The sequence below is a fragment of the Otolemur garnettii genome, unplaced genomic scaffold (assembly GCF_000181295.1).
Source record: "Otolemur garnettii isolate 467f Iridium unplaced genomic scaffold, OtoGar3 scaffold00009, whole genome shotgun sequence".
Lineage (NCBI taxonomy): Eukaryota > Metazoa > Chordata > Mammalia > Primates > Galagidae > Otolemur > Otolemur garnettii.
Genome location: NW_003852404.1, coordinates 38,421,508 through 38,448,499, shown reverse-complemented (window position 1 = coordinate 38,448,499; position 26,992 = coordinate 38,421,508). Strand labels below are relative to the sequence as shown.

The window sequence follows — 26,992 nt, the reverse complement described above, 5'->3', positions numbered from 1 at the left end:
ACCTGAATAAGTCCCAATAAGTCTGACTGTGGATGTTTCCATTCATGTAGATAAGGAAGATATATCTTCCCATTTGCATCAACATGCTTTCCTGTTTTAATAGTCATTGAACTAGTAGGCTTAACAAAACAGATAGGGGGATTATATGAGTACATGTCCAGCAGCCATAGGCATATCGGAATATTATATGTATTACCTCTATAAGGCACAGGAATTGTCCCAGTGAGGTTCATTAGTTTCCTGGAACTGCCATCATTAAACACTTGAACACCACTTTCTTTAGCTGGCTCTCCAACACTAACATGGCGGCTGCCTCAAGACTCTCATCCCTGCAGGCAGAGGGTCAGCCGCTTCAGGGCTGCCCCAGGCCGCCCCACACAAGCACACACCGAGTGACCAGCTCCCCTACCCCTCTCCTGTATACAATAGGATATCAGTTCTTTGTGTATTTTGGATACCAGTCCTTTATCAGATTATGTTTCTCCCTATCTGTGAGATTTTCTCCCTATCTGTGGGTGTCTATTCATTCTCTTAATAGTGCCTTTTGCAGAGCAGGCTTTTAATTTTAATGAGGTCCAACTTATCAATTTTTTCTTTCACGGATCATGCTTCTGATATATCTAAAAAATTATTGCCACCAATTCCAAGCTCACCTATATTTTCTCTTATGTTATCTCCTAGGAATTTTATAGTTCTAATTTTACATTTAGGTCTACAATCCATTTTGAGTTAACTTTAGTGAAGCAGTTCTTTTCAAAGTGAAATAATGACTGATTCTAGCATTCATGCCACCCCTTTTCCTCTTCTCTCCATACTTTTTATTATAAAAATTTAAAAACATATACAAAATAGGGGAGGAAGGTATAATGAACCCTCCTATACAATAGTATAATGAATCCCCCCATACAATAGTCTACCTTCAACATCTATCAACATTTTACCAATTTTATTTCATCTACCTCCTTTGTTTATTTATTTGTTCATCTTTACTGGAATTTTAGGAAGCAAATTCTAGACATCATCATTTTACACATAAATATTTCAGGCATATCTTGAAGACATTACAGGTTCAGTTCCAGACCACTGTAATAAAGCAAATATTACACTAAAGTAAATCACAAATGTTTTGGTTTCTCAGTGCATGTAAGTTATGTTTATAGTACACTATAGTCTATTAAGTGTGTAAGAGCATTATGTCTTAAAAAATGTATACACTTTAATTAAGAATACTTTATTGGACTTGGTGCCTGTGGCTCAAGCAGCTAAGGCACAAGCCATATACACCTGAGCTGGCGGGTTCGAATCCAGCCCAGGCCCGCCAAACAACAATGATGGCTGCAACCGAAAAATAGCTGGGTGTTGTGGTAGGTGCTTATAGTCCCAGCTACTTGGGAGGCAGACACAGGAGAATTGCTTGAGCCCAGGAGTTAGAGGTTGCTGTGAGCTGTGATGCCACAGCACTCTACCCAGGGCGACAGCTTGAGGCTCTGTCTCAAAAAAAAGAATACTTTATTGCTAAAAAATGCTAATGATCATGTGACCCTTTAGCCAGTTACAATCTTTTTGCTTGTGGAGGGGCTTACCTCAATGATGGTGGCTATGGACTGTTCTGGGTGGTGACTGCTGAAGGTTTACTTTAGTGGCTGTGGCACTTTTTAAAAATAAGACAACAGTGAAGTTTGCCTCGTCAATAGACCCTGTCTTTGACATAAGATCCTTCTGTAACATATGATGCTGTTTGATAGCATTTTACCAATAGTCAAACTTCTTTCAAAATTAGAATCAGTCCTCTCAAATTCTGCCACTGCTCTATCAGCTAAGTTTACATAATATTCTAAATCCTTGTTGTCATTTTAATAATGTTCACAGAATTTTCACCAGGATTTGATTCCGTCTCAAGAAACCAACTTCTCTGCTCATCCTTAAGAAGCAACTACCTATTCATTGACATTTTATCATGAGGTTACAGCAATTCATTCCCATCTTCAAGCTCCATTTCTAATTCTAGTTACCTTGCTATTTGCAGCACATCTGCAGTTATTTCCTTCATGAAAGTCTTGAACCCTTCAAAGTCATCCACCAGGGTTAGAATCAACTTATTTCAAGTTCTTGTTAATGTTGATATTTTAACCTCCTCCCATAACTCATGAATGTTCTTAAAGACATCTAGTATAATGAATGTTCCAGAAGATTTTAATTTACTTTGCCCAGATTCATCAAAGGAATCACTACTTTTGGTAGCTATAGACTTACAAAATGTATTTCTTAAATAATAAGACTTGAAAGTCAAAACTACTCCTTGATCCATCAGGTGCAGAATAAATGTTGTGTTAGCAGATCTGAAAATAACATTAAGTTCTTTATACATTTTAATCAGAGCTTTGGGGTGACCGGGTGTATTGTCAATGAGAGGCAACATTTTGAACGGAATTTTTTCTGATCAGTAGTTCTCAGCTGTGAGCTTAATTCAGTAAACCATGCTGTGATGTCATCCAGGCTTTGTTGTTGTACTTACAGAGTACAGGCAGAGTGAATTTAGCATAATTCTTAAGATTTATAGGATTTTCAGAATGGTAAATGAGTATTGGTTTCACCTTAAAGTCATCAGCTGCATTAGCCTCTAACAAGAGGATCAGCCTGTCCTTTGAAGCTTCTTCAGCATATCCTTTTTCTCTCTACCTGTGAATTCTGGCTTCTTCCAGTAGAAGGCTATTTTATATATAGTAAAATCTACTGTTCAGTGTAACCACCTTCATCAATGATCTCAACTAGATCTTCTGAATGACTCATTGCAGTATCTCCATCAGCCCATCAGCACTTGCTGCTTCACCTTGCACTTTTATGTTCTGGAGGTGACTCTTAAATCTCATGAACCAGCCTCTACTAGCTTCCAATTTTTCTTCTGAAGCTTCCTCACCTATTTCAGATTTCGTAGACTTGAGAGTTAGGGCAGCCTTGCTCTGGATTAGGTTTTGCCATAAGGGAATGTTGTGGCTGGTTTGATCTTCTGTCTAGACCACTAAAACTTTCTCCATATCAGCAATAAGGCTGTTTCTCTTTCTTGTTATTCATGTGATCACTGGAGTAGCACTTTTAATTTCCATCAAGAACATTCCTTTTGCCTGGGTGCAGTGGCTTATGCCTGTAATCCTAGCACCCTAGAAGGTTGAGGGGGATGGATTGCCTGAGCTCAGGAGTTCAAGACCAGCCTAAGCAAAGTGAGACCCAGTCTCTATTTTCTAAAAATAGAAAAATTAGCTGGGCAATGTGGTGGGTGCCTGTAGTCCCAGCTACTGGGGAGGCTAAAGCAAGAGGATTGCTTGAGCCCAAGAGTTTGAGGTTGCTTTGAGCTATGATGCTATAGCATTCTACCCATGAGTGAGACTATGTCTCAAAAAAAAAAAAAAAAAGAAAAAGAAAAAAGAACTTAACATTTGCATTAACCTCTTAGTTAGTTAACTGTGTGGCTCACAAGGCCTTATTTTCAGCATATTTTGGCCTTTGACATGCTTTCACTATGCTTAATTATTTCTAGCTTTTGATTTAAAATGGGAGACATGTGACTCTTCTTTTCACTCAACTAAATAGAAACCATTGTAGGGTTATTAACTGTTCTAATTTCAATATTGTTCTGTCTCAGGGAATAGGAACCTCAAGAGGAAAGAGAAAGAGATAGAGAAATGGCTGGCCAGTGGAGCAGTCAGAAGACATACAACATTTATCTGTTAAGTTTGTTATCATATATGAGTGTGGTTCATGGTGCTCTAAAGCAATTACAATACTAACATTGAGGATCATTGATCACAGATCATCATAACAGATGTAAAAATAATGAAAATTTGAAATATTGCAAGAATTACCCAGACCTGATACGGAGACACGAAGTGAGCACACGCTGTTGGAAAAATGGCAGGGATAGACTTGCTCAACACAGGGTTACCAGAAACCTTCAATTTGTGAAAACTACCCATCTACAAAGTGCAGTAAAGCAAAATGCGATACAATGTTTGTATTTATCTCTGGTTCAAAAAAGAAAAATACAACCAAAACTACAATATGATTATCAAACCAATTAAGAATAATTGCCAATGTCATCTAACTCCTGGTCTATTTAAGTATCTCCATTGGTCTGGTCCTTTCTAACTCTAGAGTGCTCTTGGCTTCAGGCTATCTCCAGTCCAGACAGTCTTTTCCTTTCTATTGTCTTTATTCCTATACTTCTTGGGACCCAGGGGCCAGGATTTTTCAAACAATGTACCAGTTTCTCTAGAGGCTTTGACTTGGGCTGCTGACAGGGAAATCTTCATTAAATCCTTGAAAATTATATTATTCAATAGACACACAAGAGAGATGAGTGATGAGAAGAGGAGGGGCTACTATGAAAGTGGCCCCAAGTTTATCACAAACTCCTTTCCAGGAGTCAGTTAATCTTTTCCATTTTAGTTTCAGAAAGGATATTTGACCCCATGGAGTTAGGAATGCTTTCCCGCTTTTGCCAAACTGCTAAAACCAATGAATATTCAAGTGAAACATTATCCAAATTTGGGGCTCTGCAGATCACAGAGGACCCTCTGTCTGAGTTACGGCTCCTGAAACCTTCGCACAGCTGTCTCTGGAGAGAGAAGAATGAGAGCCAAGTTTCTTGGATGAGCTGCAGTCAGTTTTTCAAGGATGTGGTTGATCCCAGAAAATATACAACTAATTTATAAGAGACTAGGAAGAAGGGAGCTGCCTTGAGGATAACATATTGAGGATCCCAGAGGTTAAGAGCTGACCTTAGTCCTCATGGGAAACTCTCACTGGTGTGAACCAAAGAAGCCTGCACAAAGCTTTAAGCCATCTAAAAAAAAAAAAAAAAAAAAAAAAAACCTCCCCCAATGATGCTATTTTATCTTTAGACAAAAAGAACTCAAAGATGAAAATTGTGAAATACAGACTCTGTCTCTGCTCTGGCTGATGGTATCTGATCTGGCTGGAAGGCACTCAGGGAGTCAGAAACTGCTGGTGCTAGTCCTGACCCTGGGGTTTAACCATTATTTTCAATTTAACAGAATCTCATATATGCATTTTTAAAATAAATTCTTACAGAAGGAGAGAATTGTTTTCATGGTCTTTCAGTCTCTAGAAGCCAATAAATCAAGTTAAACAGAGCCCAGGATTATCTGTCTTCCTTCTTCTTAATGCCTCTGCAAGATCATGAATTATCTTATAGGATCGGTATGCGACAGTTTCTATTTTGAGTCTTCCAGTGATGCCTTCCTTTGGTCTTTCTGAGAACCAAGGTTCAGAAGAATTTGTGTAACTGGGATTCACCCCCAGTTCACTGGATCTTGCAGTCCTAGTTTCAAAGAGGTCAGTGTCTTGTTAAGGGCCATGTGGAGGCTCCAGTGTGTTTCAGGAGAAAGAATTCCTTGTGCTAAGAAGTTATCCCCTGATCATCCTTGACAGAGTTCTGTTTGGTGATGTAGTGACTTAAGATGTCTGTGGCCGAAGAACTGTTCAGTGCTTAAATAGTGGGACTGTTTTAGTGACTCCAATAAACCCTAATTAATGAAACTATTGATACGGAGTCTATTTCAATGAAACTAGCAAGACAGAAACCTCACACAACAAGCATGCTGTGCTAACTTGGGGGAAGAGGTTGCAGCTGATGGTCACTCCATCTTCCTTACTGGTTTTTGCTTTGTTCAGATGCTTAGTGCATGTGTCACTACCCACTCAGAAAAGTTTCTTGGGATTTCCATTCCAAATTCCACACATGGCATGTTGATCTTAAGAGTTGGTGTATCTGTGTGTGTGTGTGTGGTGAAAAATACATAAAAGATAGCATTTTTAAGTGTGGAGTTCGGTAGCATTAAGTGTATTCACATTTTTATACAACCATCACCACTGTACAACTCCAGAACTTTTTCTTCTTGCAAAACTGAAACTCCGCATTCGTTAAACAGTAACTCCCTACTCCTCTCTCTCACCAGCCCCTGGTAACCAACACTGTACTTTCTACTCTACGATTGGACTATTCTAGGTAACTCATACTGTTAGAATCATACAATGTTTGTCCTTTTTTGTCTGCTTTATTTCACTTACTATAATATTGCCAAAGTTCATCCATGTTGTAGCGTGTATCAGAATGTCATTTCTTTTTATGATGAATATACCATTCCTTGATGGGCATTTGGGTTGCTTCCACTTTTTGGCTGTGGTGAATGATGCTCCTGTGAATATGGGCATGGGTGAGCCTATATCTTTTTATTCTTTTTCATTTTTTTGAGATAGGGTCTTACTCTGTTGCCTGGGCAAGAGTGCAATGATGTCATATAGCTCACTGCAATCTTAAATTCCTGGACTCCAGTGATCCTCCTCCATCAACCTCCCAAGTAGTTGGGATTACAAGCATGCATCAGCAGCAGGTCCAGCTAATTATGTGTAGAGACAGGGTCTGGCTGTGATGCTCAGGCTGGTCCCAAACTCCTGACTCAAGTGATCCTCCCACCTTGGCCTCCCAAAGTGCTGTGATTACTGGTGTGAGTAACTGCATCCCTGCCCTTGTGACCATTTTTAATTGGGTTATTCATTTTGTTGTTGTTGAGTTGTAGGAATTTAAAAAACTATATTCTGGATATTTGTGCCTTAACAGATAAGTGCTCTGTGAATATTTTCTCCTCTTCTCTGGGTTGCCTTTTTGCTCTGTTGATAGTGTCTCTTCTTTTCCCCCATGTTGGTCATATTTTAGTGAAAAAGGGTATGAGTAGAATGAGTCATGAAGTAGACCTGAAATTTACCTCCGTTGGGGCTGAGTTTCTTTTTTTAATTGTTGCTATTTGCCATTTTATTTTATTTTATTGCAATTTTTGGCAGGGGCTGGGTTTGACCCTGCCACCTCTGGCATGTTTCTAAAAATACATAAAAATACATAAAAATTTTATGTATTTTTCTCTAAAATGTTTAGAGACGATTAATTAATTTGAGCCACAGGCACCGCCCCTGGCCCTTTTATTTTAAAAGTCTTTTTTTGTCGTTGTTGCAATTTGCCTGGGGCCGAGTTCGAACCCACCACCCTCAGTGTATGGGGCCGGTGCCCTACCCACTTAGTCACAGGCTCCACACCTTTAAAAGTCTTTTTTTTTTTTTTTTTCCAGTCAGGCAAGAGTCAGTTGAAGTATTGCCATAGTGATAATTTAATGACAGAGACTGACCAATTTACCTTTATATAAGCCTCTGAAAATCTCTGGAATATCAAACCAAAAGCTGAGTTCTTTGTTTTGGTAATGATTCTGCTTCTGTAATGTGATTTTATTTGAAGAAAATTGAACTTTTTGTTTGTCATTATAGGATGAATGTGGGGTTTGAGTAGCAAGTGGAATCATGAAGGTAATGGACTAGGTAGTGGATGCTTCTGGTGTAACCGATAAGCAATGTTGTTTACAAAGGTCACAGAGAAGCACCTGGGTAAGTAGTAACACTGCTAGCGTGAACTGGGTCCTTTCTAGGTGTCTGATGCTAGATGCTTTTGGTGCCATTTCTCATTTTTCCAGTGATTCTGTGAGACAGGTATTGTAGTTCTCTCTTACTTTCCACGATTTCTGTTACCTGAGGTCAACCGTGGTCTGAAAATATTAATTAAAAATTACAGAGATAAACAATTCATACATTTTAAGCTGTACACTGTTCTGAGTGGTGTGATAACATCTCAGGGCATTCCACTTAGGACATGAATCATCCTTTTGTCTGGCGTCTCCACGCTCTCTACCCTACCTGCCTGTCTGCCAAGTAGGAGCCATCCTAGTTATGGAGTCTATTGTGTTGCAGTGCTTGTGTTCAAGCAACCTTTACTTGAACATGGTCTCAGAGAGCAAGAGTGCTGCTGGTGACTTGGATACACCCATGAGAAGCCATCCAGTGCTTCCTTTCAGTTAAAAGGTGAAAGTTCTTGACTTAATATGAAAGAAAAAAGATCACGTGCTGAGGTTGCTAAGATCTCGCAGTAAGAACAAATCTTCTACCTGTGACATTGTGAAAGAAAAAAAATTTGCGCTAGTTTTACTGTTGCACCTCAGACTGCAAATATTACAGGCCCCATGTGTGACAAGTGCTTTGTTAAGATGGAAGCGACGTTAAATTTGTGGGTGGCAGGCATGAAGTGAAACGTGAGTTCTGTACTATTTGCAGTTGCAGGCATGGGGATCTTGGGCTGTACCCCATGTAGATAAAGGGTGACTATTATACTATACTCTTCTTTCCTTTGAAACTGGTTTAGTGAGAAATAACTTGTTCAAGGTCACATGGTTTGTAAGTGACAGGGCTGAGACTTGAACTCAGGCACTCTGTGCTTAGAACCCAAGAGCTTAATCCCTCTGCTCTCCTGTCTTATCCAGAACTATTTCCTAAAGTTAAATTTCTGAGGTTATTCTGAGCGTTAGCACTTGTTGCTTCAATTTGATGTGAACTGAATTTTGTCTGAAAATGCAGAGAGTTGATGTTGACAAACGGATATATTTAAATTATGTTGTAGAGTTTACCTCAAGAACTCTGTGCTGTAAACCCAGCCACCATTTCAGAAAGCACTGAAGAATGAGGTCTCTACAAAGGTACATGTAGAAAGTGTGGGTGAAATCTTCTGTGGCCCCTGAAGATTTTGTCACATCTCAGTAGCTGAAAAGTACTTAAAGTTTCATTTTTTATACCTCTGTAGAAATAATTCCTTTAATTGAATAATATAAAAATGTTACATTCAAATCTCCTTCCAAAAAGAATATAAATTGTTAAAAGTAAAATTAATCAGATTATAGGGGTTTCTGAAAATATAAGTAACATAATCAGTGTTATATTATTTTGTCCTTGAGAAATACTACACATTACATCTATTTTTTCCATTCTTTTCGATGTTATTAATGGTTTTGTTTGCTAAGTGTTGCTGGTGACCTTTTTATCTTTTAAAAAAAATTTTTTTTTTATTAAATCATAGCAGTGTAGTGACCTTTATTTCTAAATTCTAGTATTTATTTATTTATTTTTTTTGAGACAGAGCCTCAAGCTGTCCCCCTGGGTAGAGTGCCCTGGCATCACAACTCACAGCAACCTCCAACTTCTGGGCTCAATGAGTCTCCTGCCTCTGCCTCCCAAGTAGCTGGGACCACAGGCGCCCGCCACAACGCCCGGCTATTTTTTGGTTGCAGCCATCATTGTTGTTTTGGCGGGTCTGGGCTGGGGATTCGAACCCGCCACCTTAGGTGTATGTGGCTGGCGCCTTAGCCGGTTGAGCTATAGGCGCCGAGCCTAAATTCTAGTATTTTGGATCATAATGAAGGACGTAGTCTTTTTGCTGTTGCCCCCAAGAGAATGACACCATCGTTCCTGTTTACCACAGGGGATTGGGCTCACAGTACATTTGGTTTCATTGTTCTTGATCTTAGACGAAACATTGAGTGATATTAGCTGTGGGTTTTTCAACAAGTGGATGGAATCCACTTTGTTGGGAGTGATGATGGTGTCTTTCAATACACAAAATTAAAAAATGTCAATGATGTCCAGTTTATTTTTTCTTTTTCTGCCTTTGCCTTTAGTGTTGTATCAAAGAAATCATTGTCAGAGCCAGTGTATGAAGCTTTTACCCTATGTTTTCTAAGAGTTGTACAGTTTTAGGTCTAATATTTAGGTCCAGTTGTGAGATAATTTTTATATACAGTATAAGGCAGTGATTTTGAACCTGTGCTGAGGCACACTTGTGTGCCATGAGAGGATCTTAGGTGTCCCACAAAAATGTTTAGAGACCATTAATTAAATTCTTTTTGAAAGAAGTGCAAAGCACAGTAAGTATATTCTTTTCTTAAACTTTTTGTTTGGAAGATATTCCATCTTCATGCCAATACCACACTGTTTTAATTACCATAGCTTAGTAATAAGCTTTGAAATCAGGAATGTGAGACTTCCAACTTTATTCTTCTTTTCCCAGATTGGCTATTTGTTATTACTTGAGATTCCATATGAATTTTAGGATGAATTTTTCTATTTATGCAAAAAAAATCATTGATATGTTGTTAATAGCGAGTGCCATGACTATACAGATTGCTTTAAGCCTTCCAATCCACAAACATGAAATTTCTTTCCGTTTATTGGTATCCTCTTTATTTTCTTTAAGCAACATTTTGTAATTTTCAGTGTAAAAGTCTCTCACCTTTTTGGTTAACTTTATTCCCAGCTTTTTAAATACTATTGTAAATGGAATTGTTTTCTTAATTATCTTTTTGGATTGTTCATTGTTAGTGTATAGAAACACAACTGGGTTTCGCATATTGATTTTTGTTTCTTGCAACTCTGCTGAATTTGTTTATTCAAACAACTTTCTGGGTGAAATCTTTAGGCTTTTCTACATATAAGATCTTGTCTGCAGAGATAGTGCTTCTTTTTTTCCAATTTGGATGTTTATTTTCCTTTCCTTTCCTTTCCTTTCATTTCCCAATTGCTCTGTCTAGGACTTCTGGGACTATGTTGAATAAAAGTGGTGAAAATGCATCTCCTTGTCTTGTTCCTGATCTTAGAGGAAACATCGAGTGATATTAGCTGTGGGTTTTTCATATACCATCTTTAATATGTGGAGGTAGTTTCCTTCTATTCCTAGTGCTTTTTCCACTTCACCTGAGATGATCATGGACCCTGAGATTTCATAACCAGGGAAATGGCTCTGTTTCTCAGCCCAAATAGACATTGAATTGCCCAGATTTCCTCAGCAATTTATAAGTTATAGCTTTGTTTCTTGAAACCCTATTCTTTTCCATATCTTTTGGTAAAGCCAAATAATATTGCCAATTACAGAAGTCTGGCTTAGAAATTTTCCTTCCCCAACCTGGATGCTATTGTTTTAAGCCCGGCAATAACTAATTATAGTAGTCCCTCCTTTCTTGCCAACAACTGAAGGAAAAATTAAACCAGTTTAGACTAATCAATGAATATCTAGGAGCCTTTTTTTTTAACGGAATGAATTTATTTTTATTTTATTTTTAAAATTGTCCTACAGTGCCAGGCATGTGGGTGGATTGCCTGAGCTCAGGAGTCAAGATTAGCCTGAGCAAGAGTGACACCCCATCTGTACTAAAAATAGAAAAATTAGCCAGGCGCTGTGGCAAGCACCTATGGTCCCAGCTATTGGGGAGGCTAAGACAAGAGAGTCATTTGAGCCCAAGAATTTGAGGTTGCTGTGAGCTATGACACCATGGTACTCTACCCAGGGTGACAGAATGAGACTCTGTCTAAATAAATAAATAAATAATCCTACAGCAAAATTGACTTCTTTTTCGTATGCAGTTCAGTGAGTAAACCCATTTATCTAACTACCATCACAATTAGGATACAGAAAGTTCCATCACTCCCAAAACTCCTGCGTGTTATCCCTTTATTGTCACACTTTCCCCCTACCTCGAATCCCTAGTGACCACCAATCTCTTCATAATCACAGTTTTATCTTTTTGGGAGTGTCATATGGTATGTAGCAAGTCATGTCTATGACTAGAAGCATATGTGTGACTGAAGACTTCGTTAGGAACCATTTTGAGCAATGCTCTTCTTATTCTTCTTGTTCTTTTACCAAACTGTGAACTCAGGATCATCATCATGGTAGGAGATGCTGTGTGAGCCACAGAGTGACAGCCTCTGAACCTCTATCAGTCCTTATCTTATTAATGGTAAAGGGTGTTGGCCAAATTATAAGGCTAACGTTTAGACTTGGGATCAAAGTTTTAACATCTGTGCAACAATAATAGGAAGCAAGGTTACCATCTCTGGTATGTGGTCATTTCATGGACCACCCTGTGTTATCATCTACACATGAAGGACAGTGAGGAGGAAATGTATTAAGCTTTATTTGCCCAAGATATGACTTCAGGCAGCTATGTTTTGTTTCTACTGCAGTGGTCAATGAATTAATGTTTCTGGTTTGTTAAATGAAATACATCTAGTAGAGTAAAATGGGAATAGTCATAGCTATTAGAATACTTTGGCTGTAAGTAAGAATAATCCAGTTAAGCATGACTGAAATAATGAAGGATTTTATTATCTCACATAAAAAGATCTCTAGAGGTGGGTGGTTCTAGGGTAAAATCAGTGGTCTCAACAATGTTCTGCAAAATTCATCTCCTTCTACCCTCCATTCCCCTATGCTGAGTATGAAAACTTTTGGCCTCTTGCTTACAGGATGGCTGCTGCAGCTCCAGGCATCATGTCTCATATAACTGCATTCATATGTAGATAGCTTGGAGAAGCCAATGGGATAAGAGAGCTCTTCTCACACCATATGCTGCTTTTTTTTTTTTTTTGAGGGAAATCTTTTTTTAAATCCTCCCAACAGACTTGCTTTTATGTTACATAGTCAGAACTGGGTTCCTTGTTCATTTGCCAACACGAAGGTGAAGTAGATATCTAGCATTTTAATACCAACCATGTGAAGTGGGCTATGACAGGAGAGATGAAAAGTGAAGGAGGTGACTCCTGGCGGGGGGTGGGGGGGTGACAGATCTCTCTTATCCCATAATGAGAGGATTAACTGCAGTAATGTGAGCAAGGCGCCTCTAGTTGGGTTGTGCCCACACAGGGCTTGGTCCTCATTTATTTTTCTGGTTCCGTTTCTCCCTTCTCCACATTAGTTTTCCTTCTTTGTTTTTCAGGGTTAGAAGAAATCTAAAAGTCTTGCTTTCCCTATATGAAGGCACTACTTGTCCCTTCCACCCCAACCTACTTTTTGGAGATCTGCGGCTAAACTCTAGTTTCCACGAACAATTTGGAATTTCTTCAACCTCTCAGGAAAGTCCCTGAGTCCCTGAGACAGAGGATACATTTTTATGGCCAGTCCATACATGCTGATCATAAACAGGAAAGTGAGAAATCCTTATAGATAACAAAGAAGAAAACCAACGGAGTATGTTACTATTACAATGGTAGCCTGCACTAAAAATCATCTGTTCAAGTGGAGTGAAGCTCTCCCCTTACAGAGAAGGAGAAAAAGGCGCCCCCGCCCGCGCCTGTCTGTCCCGACTGCTGGCTCTGAGCGCCGCAAGATGTTTCTTGCCCTGAGAGCAATGACTTCAGTTTTTCCATTCCAACTGTGGTGAAAATGAATAAGAAAACTGAATCCTGCCTCTGGAAGCAGGATGCAGGCTCTACACTAATCAAAAAAGGAAGATTCATTATTAGACAATATTTCACTCCCCAGACTTTGAAGAGTTCCTACATTGTCAGAGTAGCTCTGAATCATTTCATGACCACCACAGGATTGAATGGGAATATTGTACAAGCCTGACCCTTTGCAGGAAAGTTTCCCCCCTTCTAAATGAGTTGCCCTTGCTGCTCTCTGAGTCACTGTAATCCAGATCTTATAATTTCACCTTCTTTTTTTCTTAATAGTTTTACCAAATAGCCATTTTAAGGGAGAGGGCAGGAGTGGAGATTTTATTTTATTTTATTTTATTTTTTGAGACAGAGCCTCAAGCTGTCCCCCTGGGTAGAGTGCTGTGGCATCACAGCTCACAGCAACCTCCAACTCCCTGGGCTCAAGCGAGTCTCCTGCCTCTGCTTCCCAAGTAGCTGGGACTGCAGGCATCTGCCACAATGCCTGGGTATTTTTTGGTTGCAGCCGTCATTGTTTGGCAGGCCGGGGCTGGATTCGAACCCACCACCTTAGGTGTATGTGGCTGGCGCCTTAGCCAAGTGAGCCACAGGCACTGAGCCAGGAGTGGAGATTTTAAAGAGGCCATGTTTTACCCTAAAACGCATTTAATTAAGACCTACCAATGAAGTATTAACACTGTAACCAGGTAAAAGGAGAATAAAGTTTCGAGGAACCTGCTTGTAAGCAATAAAGACTTCAAGGCCGACACTCTATTTGCCAAACCAAAGCTGACTTAGCAATGGAATCATGAGCTAGTCTTGATGGAAGGGCCACAGGGCTGAGTGCCCGAGAGACTCCCTGGCTCTGAGAAGCCCCTTCTCAGACATGGGCTTCCCTGTCTCTCCCCCAGTGGAAGCCCAGCAGAAATCTGCTCTGCAGTCCTATCATTTATGAACATTCAGAGACAAAAATGTTGACAACCGCAAGCTGTGGCACTGTGGGATTCCGCTGGACACATCGCAAAGGAAAACCACCAGCAGCTGTCTGAAGCTGGTTTTCTTTTATTAACATTTGGTTAATAAAGCCTGTACCATGAAACAAACCAGATGAAAAACCAGCCTTCATTAGGAAAGCCTTTAGTGGAGGCTGGGAAAGATATTATTTTGTCCAAGTCAGTATGATTTTATCAACTTGAACACCTCTCTTCCCAGCATGGACTTGGGTGCTCTGGTGTTTCCACAGAGAGGCTAGCCTGGTGCTAGCCCGTGGGAGTGTCTCGGGCTTCAAAGCCAGGCAGACACACAGGAAAGAGTAAGGAGAGCTGAGTCGGAGGGCTCATGCTCAACTGTGCAGGGTGAACACTGGTGGGTTCAAGAAGACACAGAAAATGGTGAGATGAGTCCCTTCAGAATAGGGCCCCCAGCTGGCTTGTTTTTTTATCCTCAGCATGGTGAACTTGTCACACGAGGTAGGGATTTAATAAGTCAATTCTGAATAAAAGTCAACTCTATACTTTTATTCACCCATCGTTCCATCCTACCTACAATTCTATACCCTACTGTGTTTTCTCAGGTGCCTAACATCAAAGCACCTCCCAACGCTGATGAGTCTCTAAACCAGGGATTTCTTCACTGGTGTGCTGCAAAAAAATTTTAAAGATAATTATTTTTGAAAGAAGTTCAAAGCACAGTAAGTATATTCTTTTTGCTCTTTTTTTTTTTTATCAACATAATGTTTAACTATAGGTTCAAGGGAGCCAGGAGATTAAAAAGGTTGAAAAATACTGGTCTAAACTTATTCACACACAGTTGCACACACGTGCACTCATACATATGCCCATGCGCTCACATACACTCACACATGTGCACTGACACACGCTCATTCATTCTCATTTTCATTCATTCTCTCTCAATCTCACTCTCCTTTTCTCTGCTCTCTCCAGAATTGTTGCCAGGAGTTAGAGAAAGGGTAAAGTAACATTTAGTTTTTCCAAGTTTTTACCAGCCAGTTCCCAAAAGCATAAGGTTAAAGAATCAGAAAAGTAGAGGAAGAAGACAGGCGTAGGAAAATGGGGGAGTGAAGAGAAACAACAGGAGAGAAAGAAAACCAGAAAAGTCGAGCTTCCTGTTGTGGTGGGGATTTAATTGTGATGCTGATGCTCTTCTCCTAACAAGGTGACCCCCAGATATTACAGCAGGTTGAGGATCCTGCAGAGATGACTGCTTCGGTCATGCTGACTTGTGGAGAAACAGAAAAAAGGAATCTATGCAATCTCCATCCTGTCATAAATTCTGACCATTTGTTTTTCTTGAACAGTTCAGTTCTTCGTGGGTGTGAGTTGTGTCTTTGTATAGGTCCCTTCCATCAAGCTGACTCTAGCACAAAGTGAAATGAGCAGTACTTTTTTAGAAAAGTGCTTGAATATTTGGTGAGCACAGATGTCTTTGTATGTTAACTTGGCTGGGCCATCGGATGGCCAGATACTTAGTCAAACATTACTCCGGATGCTTCTGTGAGGGTGTTTTTGGATGAGATTTACACTTAAATCTGTGGACTTTGAGTGAAAGAGATTGCCCTCAGGTGGGTGGGCCTCATCCAATCAGCTGAAAGCTTAAATAAAACAGAAGGCTGACCTCCCGGGAGCAAGAGGCAACGGTCCAGCAGACTGCCTTTACTTCGTCTGCAACATCAGCTCTTCCTGGTTGTCCGGTAGACCGCCTTTGGACTTGAACTGTAACTCTCTCCTGAGCAGGCCTCTCCCACAAGATTTTAGACTTGGCAGCTTACACAATTCCTTAAAATCTATCTACACAAACACACACGCACACCTTGTTGATTGTGTTTCTCAGTAGAACCCTGACTAATACAGCATCCGACAAGCTGACAAGCAAGGTTGGGATGTAACAGATGTGCTCATGTCTTTCCTAATCAGCGCTGTAACGGAGGCGTGTGCACTAGAGGGCCGAGAGCCCAGAGTCTTGTCAGTGGGCCTGCTTCATGCATGCGCTCTCCCCCTTCCGAGAGCTCGGCCCTGGATGGGTCACCTAAGCTCCGGAAACCGTAATTAGCCAGCCGATTAGAGCACTGTCAACCGCTGATGTATTTGGTCTCTATTGCCATGAAACAAATTAGCACACTCTCCGTGCTTAAAGCAACATAAATTTGACCTGCAGAAATGTACGAGAATAAATTTATGTTGTTTTAAGCTTCCGAGGGCTTCAGGGGAGAATCTGTTTTTTGCGCTTCCAGATGCCATTGGCATTCTTTGGATCATGGCCCCTTTCTCACATCACTCCAGCCTCCTGCTTCTGTTGGCACATCCACACTCCTCTCATCTGCTGCTTCCCTCTTACAAGGCCCTTTTAAATTACCCTGGGCCCACCCAGGACACCCAGGAGTATCTCCTCATATCGGTATCCTTAGCCACGTCTGCAAAGTCTCTTTTGATCTATAAAAGAACACTTACAGGTTCCAGGATGAGGATGTAGGTGCCTCATTGGTGATGGTGGTAGGGACATCACCGCACCTACCACACTTGGTCAGAGGTAATTGGTTACAGAAGGAAAAATGAGATGGTGGGGAGAGTCTTAAGATTTCAGAGTTGGTATCAAAACCATTTTATTTTTTGGACAAGTATTTAAATATGTGGTGAGTACAGAATGATGCAACAAAGAAATGCTTTATTGGCTCCAGAAGAGAAAAACATGTGTTGGTATTGGATTTCTTTAACAATGACAATTCTGCTTCTAGAATCATCACAGAGTAGAGCTTCCCTCACTTCAAAAAATGAATATAAAAGTATTTATTCAAGTATGATTTTAGAGTCCCCTAGGTACCCAAATCCCAGGGGCTTTATGACCTGGCAGCTTTAGCAAGCACTCTACCCAGTCTCCTGTAAGCTGCCTTTGGCAAGAATTAAAACCTTTTAAGATGGACCCTGAGAATCTTCTTTGACACATTTAATTCAAGTATCATAAATCCACATTGCCATTTCTATTCTAGAATATGCCATCCCAATAAAGTTCTAGAACCCTCAAGATGCTGAGTAGAGTCTTTGAGAGTCAGTCACTTTTAATGCTTTCTTCTTGGCCACATGGATAACTTTAGGGAGACTACAGCCTTCCTTTTTGGTGTGTTGCTGTGTTTTGGTTGCTCAAAGGTCACTGCTGTGACCTTTGCGTGGCCTATTCTTAGCACAGAAAACTTAGTTTTGGCTCCATAAAATAAAGTAGCTTTCAAAAATCTTCCTGATGCCCAATTTAACAATTGTTGTCAGGAAGTCTGTAATAATGTCACCTAACTGATGATGACTCATGCTCTGTGCCTGAGCAGATGGTTAAAAGGATTGCCTAATTGGGTACCCCAGATTGCAGCTTGCTGGGTCTCCTCTGCCGATGGCTCTCTCGGGGCATTCTCCTGCCTTCGGGCACAAGGACTTGAAGTAAATACTGAAGAGCAACTCTAGAGCTCAAGGACGATTTACTACATATACTCATGCCTCCCTTCCCCTCTTCTTTTTGACTCTAAAAATTCTCCTTGGATTGCATTTGGTTCAGTCAATCCAGTCTGCTTGTTGGACTGTTCCAGTCACATCATGCCTTCTGACCTTCTGAGAGACCTTTGCCTGTTCCTTCACTGGCCTCTTCTCTTTCCTGCTTTTTTTGATCGGAATTATATAAGATGGACATTTTCTTTCTTTCCATCCCGAAGTGAATTGCCATCATGGCAAAGGTGGCCAACCACGTCACAGCTCCTGTCACTGTGTAGGCAAGACCCAAGAAAAGGCTACTCCCTCCATTCCATGTTGTGGTAGAAAGAACAACTGATTTTTCGGCTTTGAACCTGGTTACTGGGAAGTCTAAGAAGATGTGTTAAGGATCTGTCTCAACACTTCTCCTCTTTACTGTTTCAAATGCTAAATATATTAATTAGGTTCAACCATATGAAATTGCTCTTTTTGTGTGTAGGCAAAAAAATGGTTGAATACTTAATTTCATATGATTCAACCTAATCTTTACCAAGCAGTATTCTGTAACTTGATGGAATAAATTACTAAAAATAAGACTTCCCTCTCCATAGTTGTAATCTAACAAAAGAGACTCTGACATGGATCTGAATGACTTACAGACAACTAAATAATGAGTAAATATATTTCATCCCCTTTAGCAAATCCAAGGAAATTGAAAGACTATAGATAGGTTTGACAGCAAACCTAGTTTTTATGTATGAATATTAGGAGACCCAGGTAGGCTATGGTCTGTTAGTAGGCTAGCGTTTGAATCCCTACCTCAGGGAAAATTCTGCATGGGGAATGAGGAACGAATGCACACACAAATTAGAAGATGGCAAAAGATTTTTGGTGGGAAAACTAAAGGTGCTACATTCATTTGGGTTTTGAAACCGCCAATATCCCCCACTGCTGAGGAGAAAGTGTTTGAAGTGGGTTTGCAATCGTTAGCATGTTAATGATGTCATTTTGATTATGCATGTGGCCTGAGGTTTTTTAAACATCTGGTGCCTTTTGTAAACCAAACTAATAAACAAACAAAGGCTTCTCATAGCAACGGCACAGGACTGAGGCATTTCCCAGCAAAGCTATTAAAAGGCCTCAAATCTCTTGGCAACATGCTATTTAAAGGCACAAGGAAACTTATTAGGAAACTGGTTTTCTCTTTTCTTTTGCATCAAAATTCCTCACTGTCATCAGGTCTTTGGGTGCACCTTAACCCATCTGTCTGACTGTTTCCTCCCTCCCTCAGGTCCCATTTGAGAGGGTCTTTTCCTCACACACAGCGTATCTTTTCCCTCTTAGAAGTGGCAGGCATTTTCTGCAGCCCCGGCTTAGCTGTTCTTGCATCTGAGGCAGGCTGTTAACCGGGTTGGGTGATACCCGAGGACTATCTGCAGTAGTCCAAGTATAGGACTGAAGCTCAGGATTGAAGTGCTGTACATGGAAAATGTATATTTGAGAATGATCAGCCTTAAAACTAGACTATAAATGAAGTCATCCAAGGAAAGCAAGCTCAGAGAGAAAATGGAGTGTCTCCCTTACTTGTCTGTCTTGTTTGGAACATGGCTTCGTTTCCTCACCCTCTCCAGCCTCAGCCTCACTGTAATGCACTGAGGCCAGCAGTGCATGCTGTTCTCTCCCTATTCCTTGACAGAGACTACAACCGCTTTGATGGTAAGGCGGTCACAGAGTCGGTGGGATCAGAATATCCCACCTGAGAGACCATTGCCAAGCAACTTTCAGTCTCTATTTAGATTTTTTCTGAGGGAGAGAAAGTTTACTGAAGTTCTTTGAAAGGCTTACGTTTGATCTGTACCGATCATGCTCCAGGGAAGGGCAAATTTGTGGGTTTCGTTAGAGACCCTGCTGAATGAACTCACTAAAGGCAAACTTCCTCCTGCTCAGGAGACAGAACGCGACAAAAAGCTGAGAGGCAGAGATGGTGTCCCTTCAGTGGGGACTTTTCTGACTGAGGCACTCCCCCTGTCAGAATGGAAGTGTCCACACACCTACTCAGGGATGACAAAAAGAAAAGACGAAGCAGGGAACTGGGATACATACGATGGTTGCCTTTACCCCAAGAACTTCTTATTCCACTTCCCTGAGAGGTGAAGAAACTAAGGAGGTGAACAATTTTGTGCTAAGAATGTCTGGCCTATTAGGGGCCCCATTAAACAACTACTAGCAGGTAGCCCTGAGATGATACAGGGGGTGCTGATGCCTAATCAGGCTGAAGTTTCAAAGCTGTGTACATGCCCTGGAAAGAGTCTGCCTTCAAGAGAATTCTGCTTCAGAGAGAATCAGAAAGACCCTTTAAAATTAAGCCTCGTCAGTTGTAGTGGTTCACATCTATAATCTCAGGACTTTGGGAGGCCTCAGCGCAGGAGGATCATAAGACTTCACTTTCAAAAAAATGAAAAAAAATTACCCAGGCATGTAGTCCCAGCTATTCATGAGGCTGAAGCAGGAGGATGGCTTGAGCCCAGGAGTTGGACGTTACAGTGAGCTGTGATCTCACCACTGCACTCCAGCCTGGGTGACAGAATGAGAATCTGTCTCAAAAATAATAATGATTAATGATAATAATAAAATAAGTGAATAAAAAAAATTAAGTCTAAAGATCAGAGTTAGTATAAATTGTATGTAAATATTTAATTTCTTAAAGGTAGTGTTTGGGACCATTTTAAGGTTAAATCCCTTTGTTTACAAATCAAGACTTACATTTGTGTTTTTAAATTAAGTAAAAATATTCAGAATCTCACATTGAAGCATATGTCTCCTAACTTAGACCATATGTCCACAATCAAGGCACTATCTCCCACGTGCTAGCTTTGTACCCAAGGGAGGGAGGAACACAGCATCTTCAATGCAGAGTTTATAATGTGCCTCATGTGGGTTGGATTAACTGAACCTGGCCCTTGAGCCAAGGCCCCTGTGGTCTGTGACACTTTTGCTTAGAATAAAAAGATCCACAGTCTCTCTCAGTTTTAGTTATCTTTATATTATAAACTTACTGCTTATCAAACCCCTCTGGCTTTATTTTCATAGTCCTTCCCATCCTAGCTGGCATGTTTCTCCTTACTGCTTTAGATGCCTAGGCTTGGGGGACAGAAATATTAATTCCCTACTTATCCATACCCTTCATACCTGATACTGTTATTAACTGGAGCTGGCGGGTTCAAACCCAGCCTGGGCCTGCCAAACAACAATGACAACTACAACAACAACAAAAAAAAAAAACAGCCAGATGTTGTGGCAGGTGCCTGTAGACCCAGCTACATGGGAGGCTGAGACAAGAGTATCATTTAAGCCCGAGAGTTAGAGGTTGCTGTGAGCTGTGACGCCATGCACTCTACTGAGGGCGACATAGTGAGACTCTGTCTCAAAAAAAAAAAAAAGCCACTTTGGTGTATTGATTATTTTATGCTAAAGGCACTTGAAAAACAGCAGGTGCAAGAAGGGCACTCTGACCTCCCCTTTTCTTCTTGAAAGCAGGAGGTAAAATAGAGTTAGACCCTTGTTAAAGAAGCCCTGCCTGTATTCTTCATATTGCCAGAGACAGGGGGTCAAGGCTGAGAGAAAGCTGTACAAATAAAAGCTTATTAAACTTACCCTTATCTTCCTGATATTTTTCTACAATCGCTACTGTCTATTTAACCTAGCACATAAACACTTAGGCTTAGTCACTTCCTTGGATCTTCATTTTCCTTGTGAGGGCTCCCCGTTACATGTAAATAACATTTATATATATTTCTCCCTGTTAATCTGGCCTGTGCCAGTCCCTGCTGGAATACCTAGGAACATATAGGAGAATTTTTTCTTGCCCTGCACATTTCTTCTTTTTTTCTTTTGTATGCAGATTTAGTTGGAAAACAGAAAAGTGTTGAATGAAATAATTCAACAACCAGTAGCCAGCCTTTTCTTTCCGCATGAAGAAAAGTGGCATAAAAGGATACTATAGGTTATGTCGAAACTGTAATTACCAGCAGGCAAGCCTGCTGTGAACTGCTGGATTCGATGGAGTCGACGGTACAGCTTTTTGAAAGTGGGAAAGGCCGCTGTCCGCATCCACACAATGAAATCATCATTGAGGAAGCCGTTGTTTCCCCAGTCCTGTTCATCCAACTCATAGATAGGCTTAGGCCAGTTTGGAGGCTTTGCAGTTCCTGTGGTCAGAAAATAAGGGATATGGCAGAGAAAAATCATCTGTCTTTTTCAGTTTTTCTTTGAATGTAGAGAACAAAAGAACTTCTGCATTTTTGAGGAAATGGAAATTATAAGGTTTTATAAAAGTGTGTGTATGAGCTGAGTATGCAACCATTAAAAACATACTTTTAAAGATTCTAAGAAAATGCTCATAATATTTTCACAGGGTTACAAAAGAGTAGACCATCAAATTCCATGTACACTGTGTCTTCAACTAAATCAAATGCATATAAACCATTGAAAAAACACGTAGAACCAAATAATCATGGTGTTTATATCCAGTGATAACATCATGGGGGAATATCTGTATATCTGTGAATTTCACTGGTAATCTAAGGACAGCAAGTTAAAACAAGATACCATTTTCAGTTAAACATTGGTTAATATTTAAAGAAAAAAGAATGACAACCACTGATGAGGCAGTCTACTTGTACAGAGTGAACGTACAGATGATCATCATCTCTGGCAATTTAGGGCCATGCATTGAAAGCTTTAATATTTTGCATACACTTTGGCCCAGAAATTCTACTTTTAGAAGTGCATTCTAAGAAAATAAGCATGAACATTGGTTGTATAAATGGTCACCACAAGAGCTCAGAACTGGAAGCAAGGAGGAGGAATTGTTTACATGGGAGGAGGTAGAGAGCAAAGGCATTGCAAGGCTGTTGTATAGCCAGGATGCCTGGGAGGTCTGAGAGCTGTAGGAATGTTGGACATTTAGGGTGGAAAGTGATGCTGGGAGATGAGCCTGTTGAGTTTACCCTCATTATCACACTTCCCACCTCACGATGCCACAATGGGGGGCATGCCTGTCTCTCTCTTTATAGGAGACATTTCATCTATTTTTGCACTGGCATTTGGTCCAATGTCTGGCACAAAGTAGTTGTTCAATAACCATTTGATGAAAGGGTGAAACACTCCAGTCAAATCTGGCAGACAGAAGTCAATAATAAAAACCACATTGAAATATGAAGGGCTGGTCAAAAGAGTAAATTATTTAATAAACTTTTTATGTCCATAAAGTTGGTTCTACTGTTTGTAGGATTCCAAAAATGCTAAACAGGTTTTTCTCAACTAAGACTACTGATTAAACTACTTTCTTCTAAGCATGAGTTATAGTGCTTAAAAAAGCAAATACTAAGTTTGGTGGGGTTAATCTGTTGAAGGATGTTTGTATACTTGTACTTCCTCTGGAAATAATTCTTTGCTGGAGAATCTTCCTCTGCAAATATTGTGAAGCCTACCTATTTTGGCCCTTCCCCTAGACTTCAAGGACTGTTAATAGAAGAATTTTGATCAAAATTGAAATAGCTAGCTCGGCGCCTATGGCTCAAGTGGCTAAGGCACCGGCCACATACACCTAAGGTGGCAGGTTCGAATCCAGCCCGGGCCCGCCAAACAACAATGATGGCTGCAATGAAAAAAGAAAAATAGCCAGGCGTTGTGGCAGGCGCCTGTGGTCCCAGCAACTTGAGAGGTGGAGGCAGGAGACTCGCTTGAGCCCAGGAGTTGGAGGTTGCTGTGAGCTATGCCACGGGACTCTACCCAGGGCGACAGCTTGAGGCTCTGTCTCAAAAAAAAAAAAAAAAAAATTGAAATTGCTTTCCCTGGCTCCACTGTGGACTTCACTTTCTCTTTATGTTGGCCTGAGCTCAAGGTAGCATGTCCTATGAGCCACTGCCATCAGAATCACCCAGGGAGCTGTTAAAAGTGGAGGTTCAAGCATGCCCTCCCTTATTAATTCTCATCCCATCTTATCCATGTCTCCAGATGGTCTGGAGCATGGTCTATGACTATAGTCCTCAGTCCCTCGGCCAGTGACCAGTAAAGGTCCACGGTCAGTTAGGAAGTGGGCTGCACAGCAGGAGATGAGTGGCCGGGTGAGCAGGTGAAGCTTCATCTGTATTTATAGCTGCTCCCCATTGCTCGCATCACTACCTGAGCTCCTCCTGTCAGGCTGCCTTCCCCTCTACCCCTGGGCAGTCTGTGGAAAGATTGTCTTTCATGCAACTGGTCCCTGATGCCACAAAGGCTGGGGACCACTAGTCTAAGACACATGCTAAGACACTTCCTTTATGTTCCAAGCTCAGTCGGATCATTTGTAATCATCCGTCATCCATTCCTTTAACAATAAGCATTTCTTGATTGTCACTAGTACCAGGGATATGAAACTATATAAACCCAAACTCTTTCCTGAAGGAATTGTAGACTGAAGTGGTACATGACAGGTATGCAAACAGGCTATTAGAATATAGCATGGTGACTCTCACAATGGAGGTAAGAGCAAAGTACAGCAAGAGACGAGTGAGAACTAAGGACCCTTTGTGTTATAGGCTGTGGTTATGGATTAAGAAAAAGCAAAAGGGGGCCTATGCTCAGTGGTTAGGGCATGGGACATGCTCCAGATCTGGTGGGTTTGAACCGGCCCTGGCCTGCTAAACAACAACAACAACAACAAAAATAGCCAGGTGTTGTGGTAGGTGCCTATAGTTGCAGCTACCAGGAAGGCTAAGGCAAGAGAATTGCTTGAGCCCAAGAATCGCTTGAGCCTCAATTGCTTGTGGTTGCTGTGAGCTGTGATGCCACAGCACTCTACCAAGGGTGACAAAATGAGACTCTGTCTCAATTAAAAAAAAAAAAAAAGCGAAAGAACATTGCCATGTTCCTTTCAAAAGCCAGCAATTCAATTACAGATACAGTGACCATACATACCAGTGTTCCAGTGTATATTGTTTGATATGCCATCTGATTTAGTATTTATCTCAAACAATGTATACATAATTTAATCCTTCTAGTGTCCAGCCATGACCTTTGTTCATAGTATGTGAGATACCCATGTCCTCACTTCTCTGGATATGAAAGACATCCAGAGACCCTTTCAATCAAAACATAATAAAACATATCCCTGTGGCCCCTGCCAGCTACTTAACATTCCAAATAGCTCTGTCCTGGCCTGTGAGATGCCTAAAGCTGCCAGGCTGCAAATCAATAAGGTCAGTGAGAAATGTGGGAAATTACAGGTTAGGTTATATGTATATGATGTGTGTGGGGGACATTGATGCCATGCAGTCCTGTTAAAGTATCAGTCTCTTAATTTGCTAATAAATCATTTTAGCTGTGAAGTGCTAAAAGGTGGAATGTGCATGTTTAATGGAAAATTAAGAAGTTTCTCAAGAAAGATGATGAATGGGATACTTGGAGCATTGGTCGACTTCTATCCCCCACCATGGGAACCAGAATGATATTAAATGACCATGGGAAAATAATGAAAATATAAATTGGCTGAAGAACATGAGAATCAGGGTGGTGCCTGTGGCTCAAAGAGTAAGGCACCGGACCCATATGCCGGAGGTGGCGGGTTCAAACCCAGCCCTGGCTGAAAAAAAAAAATTAAAAAAAAAAAAAGAACATGAGAATTGATTTTGAAAGTTTATGGCTATTTTTAAAAGATTATATTCAAAGACAGTATTCTAATTCATGTAGCTACTTGAGTAGGTCCATTTACATATCATTCTGTGAGCCTGACCTTTCATTTAGATCAAATGGGTTTACTTGTAGTTTCACTTTTTTTTTTTGTAACCAAAGAAAAGCTTTTAATGTATTGACTCCATTAGCACAAAAAGATCTTTGTAGACAGTTAAATGAGGCCAGTTTTACATGAATGTCTTTAGATGTTTCAAATAGAAAAATCAGGTAGGTTAATTATAATAATGGTTTGATTTTTGTGTGTTTGATTCTTCGCAGAATCAAAGCAAAGCTTTTAGAAGTTCAATCTTTGAAGATGAAATCTCTGACAATATTATAAATGTTATGAAATTCTACGGTCAAGTTAAAATTGCTTTTTCAGTGATAATATAACTGCAAATTTGGTTATGTGCATCAATCAGATGCACATAAAGATAATTCTTTAAAGATAATTCTCTTAGTAAATTAAAAAAATTGACAGAGGAAAACATGTCCTTCAAATTACCATTGTGGTACATCCATAATTCACAATTATATCCAAACAAGCAATAAGACTCTAGTAATCAAAATAACAGTCATAGTTGTACAAATTTAACATTCTTGTATTGCCACAGTTAGAATAATTGAATTTTCAACTGTAAAATTTTTATAATGACATAGATGTTAAACAAATACTTCAATGTGGTAGTATTTTGCTGTACATTATCAATCAGAATTTCAGAAAGAGTTGATACTTTAAAGGACTTCTTTGTGTATCGAACAATGTGCTCTACAACAATCCTGAACATTTTTTTTCCCTTTAGTTTCACTCTTTCCTCCGGGCTAGAGTGCAGTGGCATCGTCACAGCTCACTGCAATCTCAAACTCCTGGGCTCAAGGGCTCTCTCAGCCTTCAGAGTAGCTGGGACTACAGGTGTTTACCACCAGGCTTGGCTGCTCTGCTAATTTTTCTATTTTTTTGTAGAGACAGGGTCTCACACTTGTTCAGGCCGGTCTTGAACTCCTGGCCCCAAGCAATCCACCTGCCTTCGCCTCCCTAAAATGCTATGTTTACAGGCATGATCCACCTAGCCCAGCTATGATCCATGGACTTTTTCTATTGATGAGCCTTCTGAGTTTGTTTGCATTTTATTCAAAATTGTTGAACATCTTTAAACAAAAAATCTGAAATATGGAATACCTACAAACTTTAGTTTTTGATGATTTAGTGAATGTGAATTATTGAAAACCGAGCTTGCAAACAAGAAGACATTGAAATTTATTCCTGTAAGAGCAAGGGAATAATTGAATATATTATATAATGGGAGTTCTAAATGTGAGTAAGATTTAATTTTTGAAATATCTTAACTTCTGTGAAGATTCTTTCTATAGCGCTCTTTTTTTTTTTTTTTTTTGAGATAGCCTCTTCTGTTGTTGTACAGCTAGAGTGCTGTGGCTTGATTATAGCTCACTGCGATCTCAAACTCCTGGGCTCAAGTGAATCTCTTGCCAGGGCCTCCTAAAGTGCTAGGATTACAGGCATGAGCCATTGCACCTGGCCAGTGCTTCTATTTTTAATTGGGTAAAATTTTCCAATAATGAAATGGTTGATAATGAAATGATAATTGAGAAGGTTTAGGATTTTATATAATCTAAATTTAGTGATACATTCAAGCGCACCAAAAATAGAAGAAAAAAACTTTTATGAAGTCAAAAAGATAATGACTAAGAAAATA

The 26,992-nt window shown here is 40.2% G+C and overlaps 1 protein-coding gene and 1 pseudogene across 1 annotated transcript in view; both read right to left on the bottom strand.

Moving 5' to 3' along the window:
• The window catches only part of LOC100960646, a 905-nt pseudogene extending 745 nt beyond the window's left edge, over positions 1 to 160 (bottom strand).
• Positions 161 to 17,688: 17,528 nt separating this feature from the next.
• Positions 17,689 to 26,992, bottom strand: part of LOC100960330 (cell cycle control protein 50C-like) — a 20,190-nt gene continuing 10,886 nt past the window's right edge. Inside the window, exons 5-6 of the mRNA XM_023509772.1 lie at positions 21,563 to 21,772; positions 17,689 to 17,954 (exon numbers count right to left, since the gene is read on the bottom strand). Of these exons, the coding sequence (XP_023365540.1) occupies positions 17,689 to 17,954; positions 21,563 to 21,772 (476 nt within the window). The remainder of the gene's footprint in view (positions 17,955 to 21,562; positions 21,773 to 26,992) is intronic.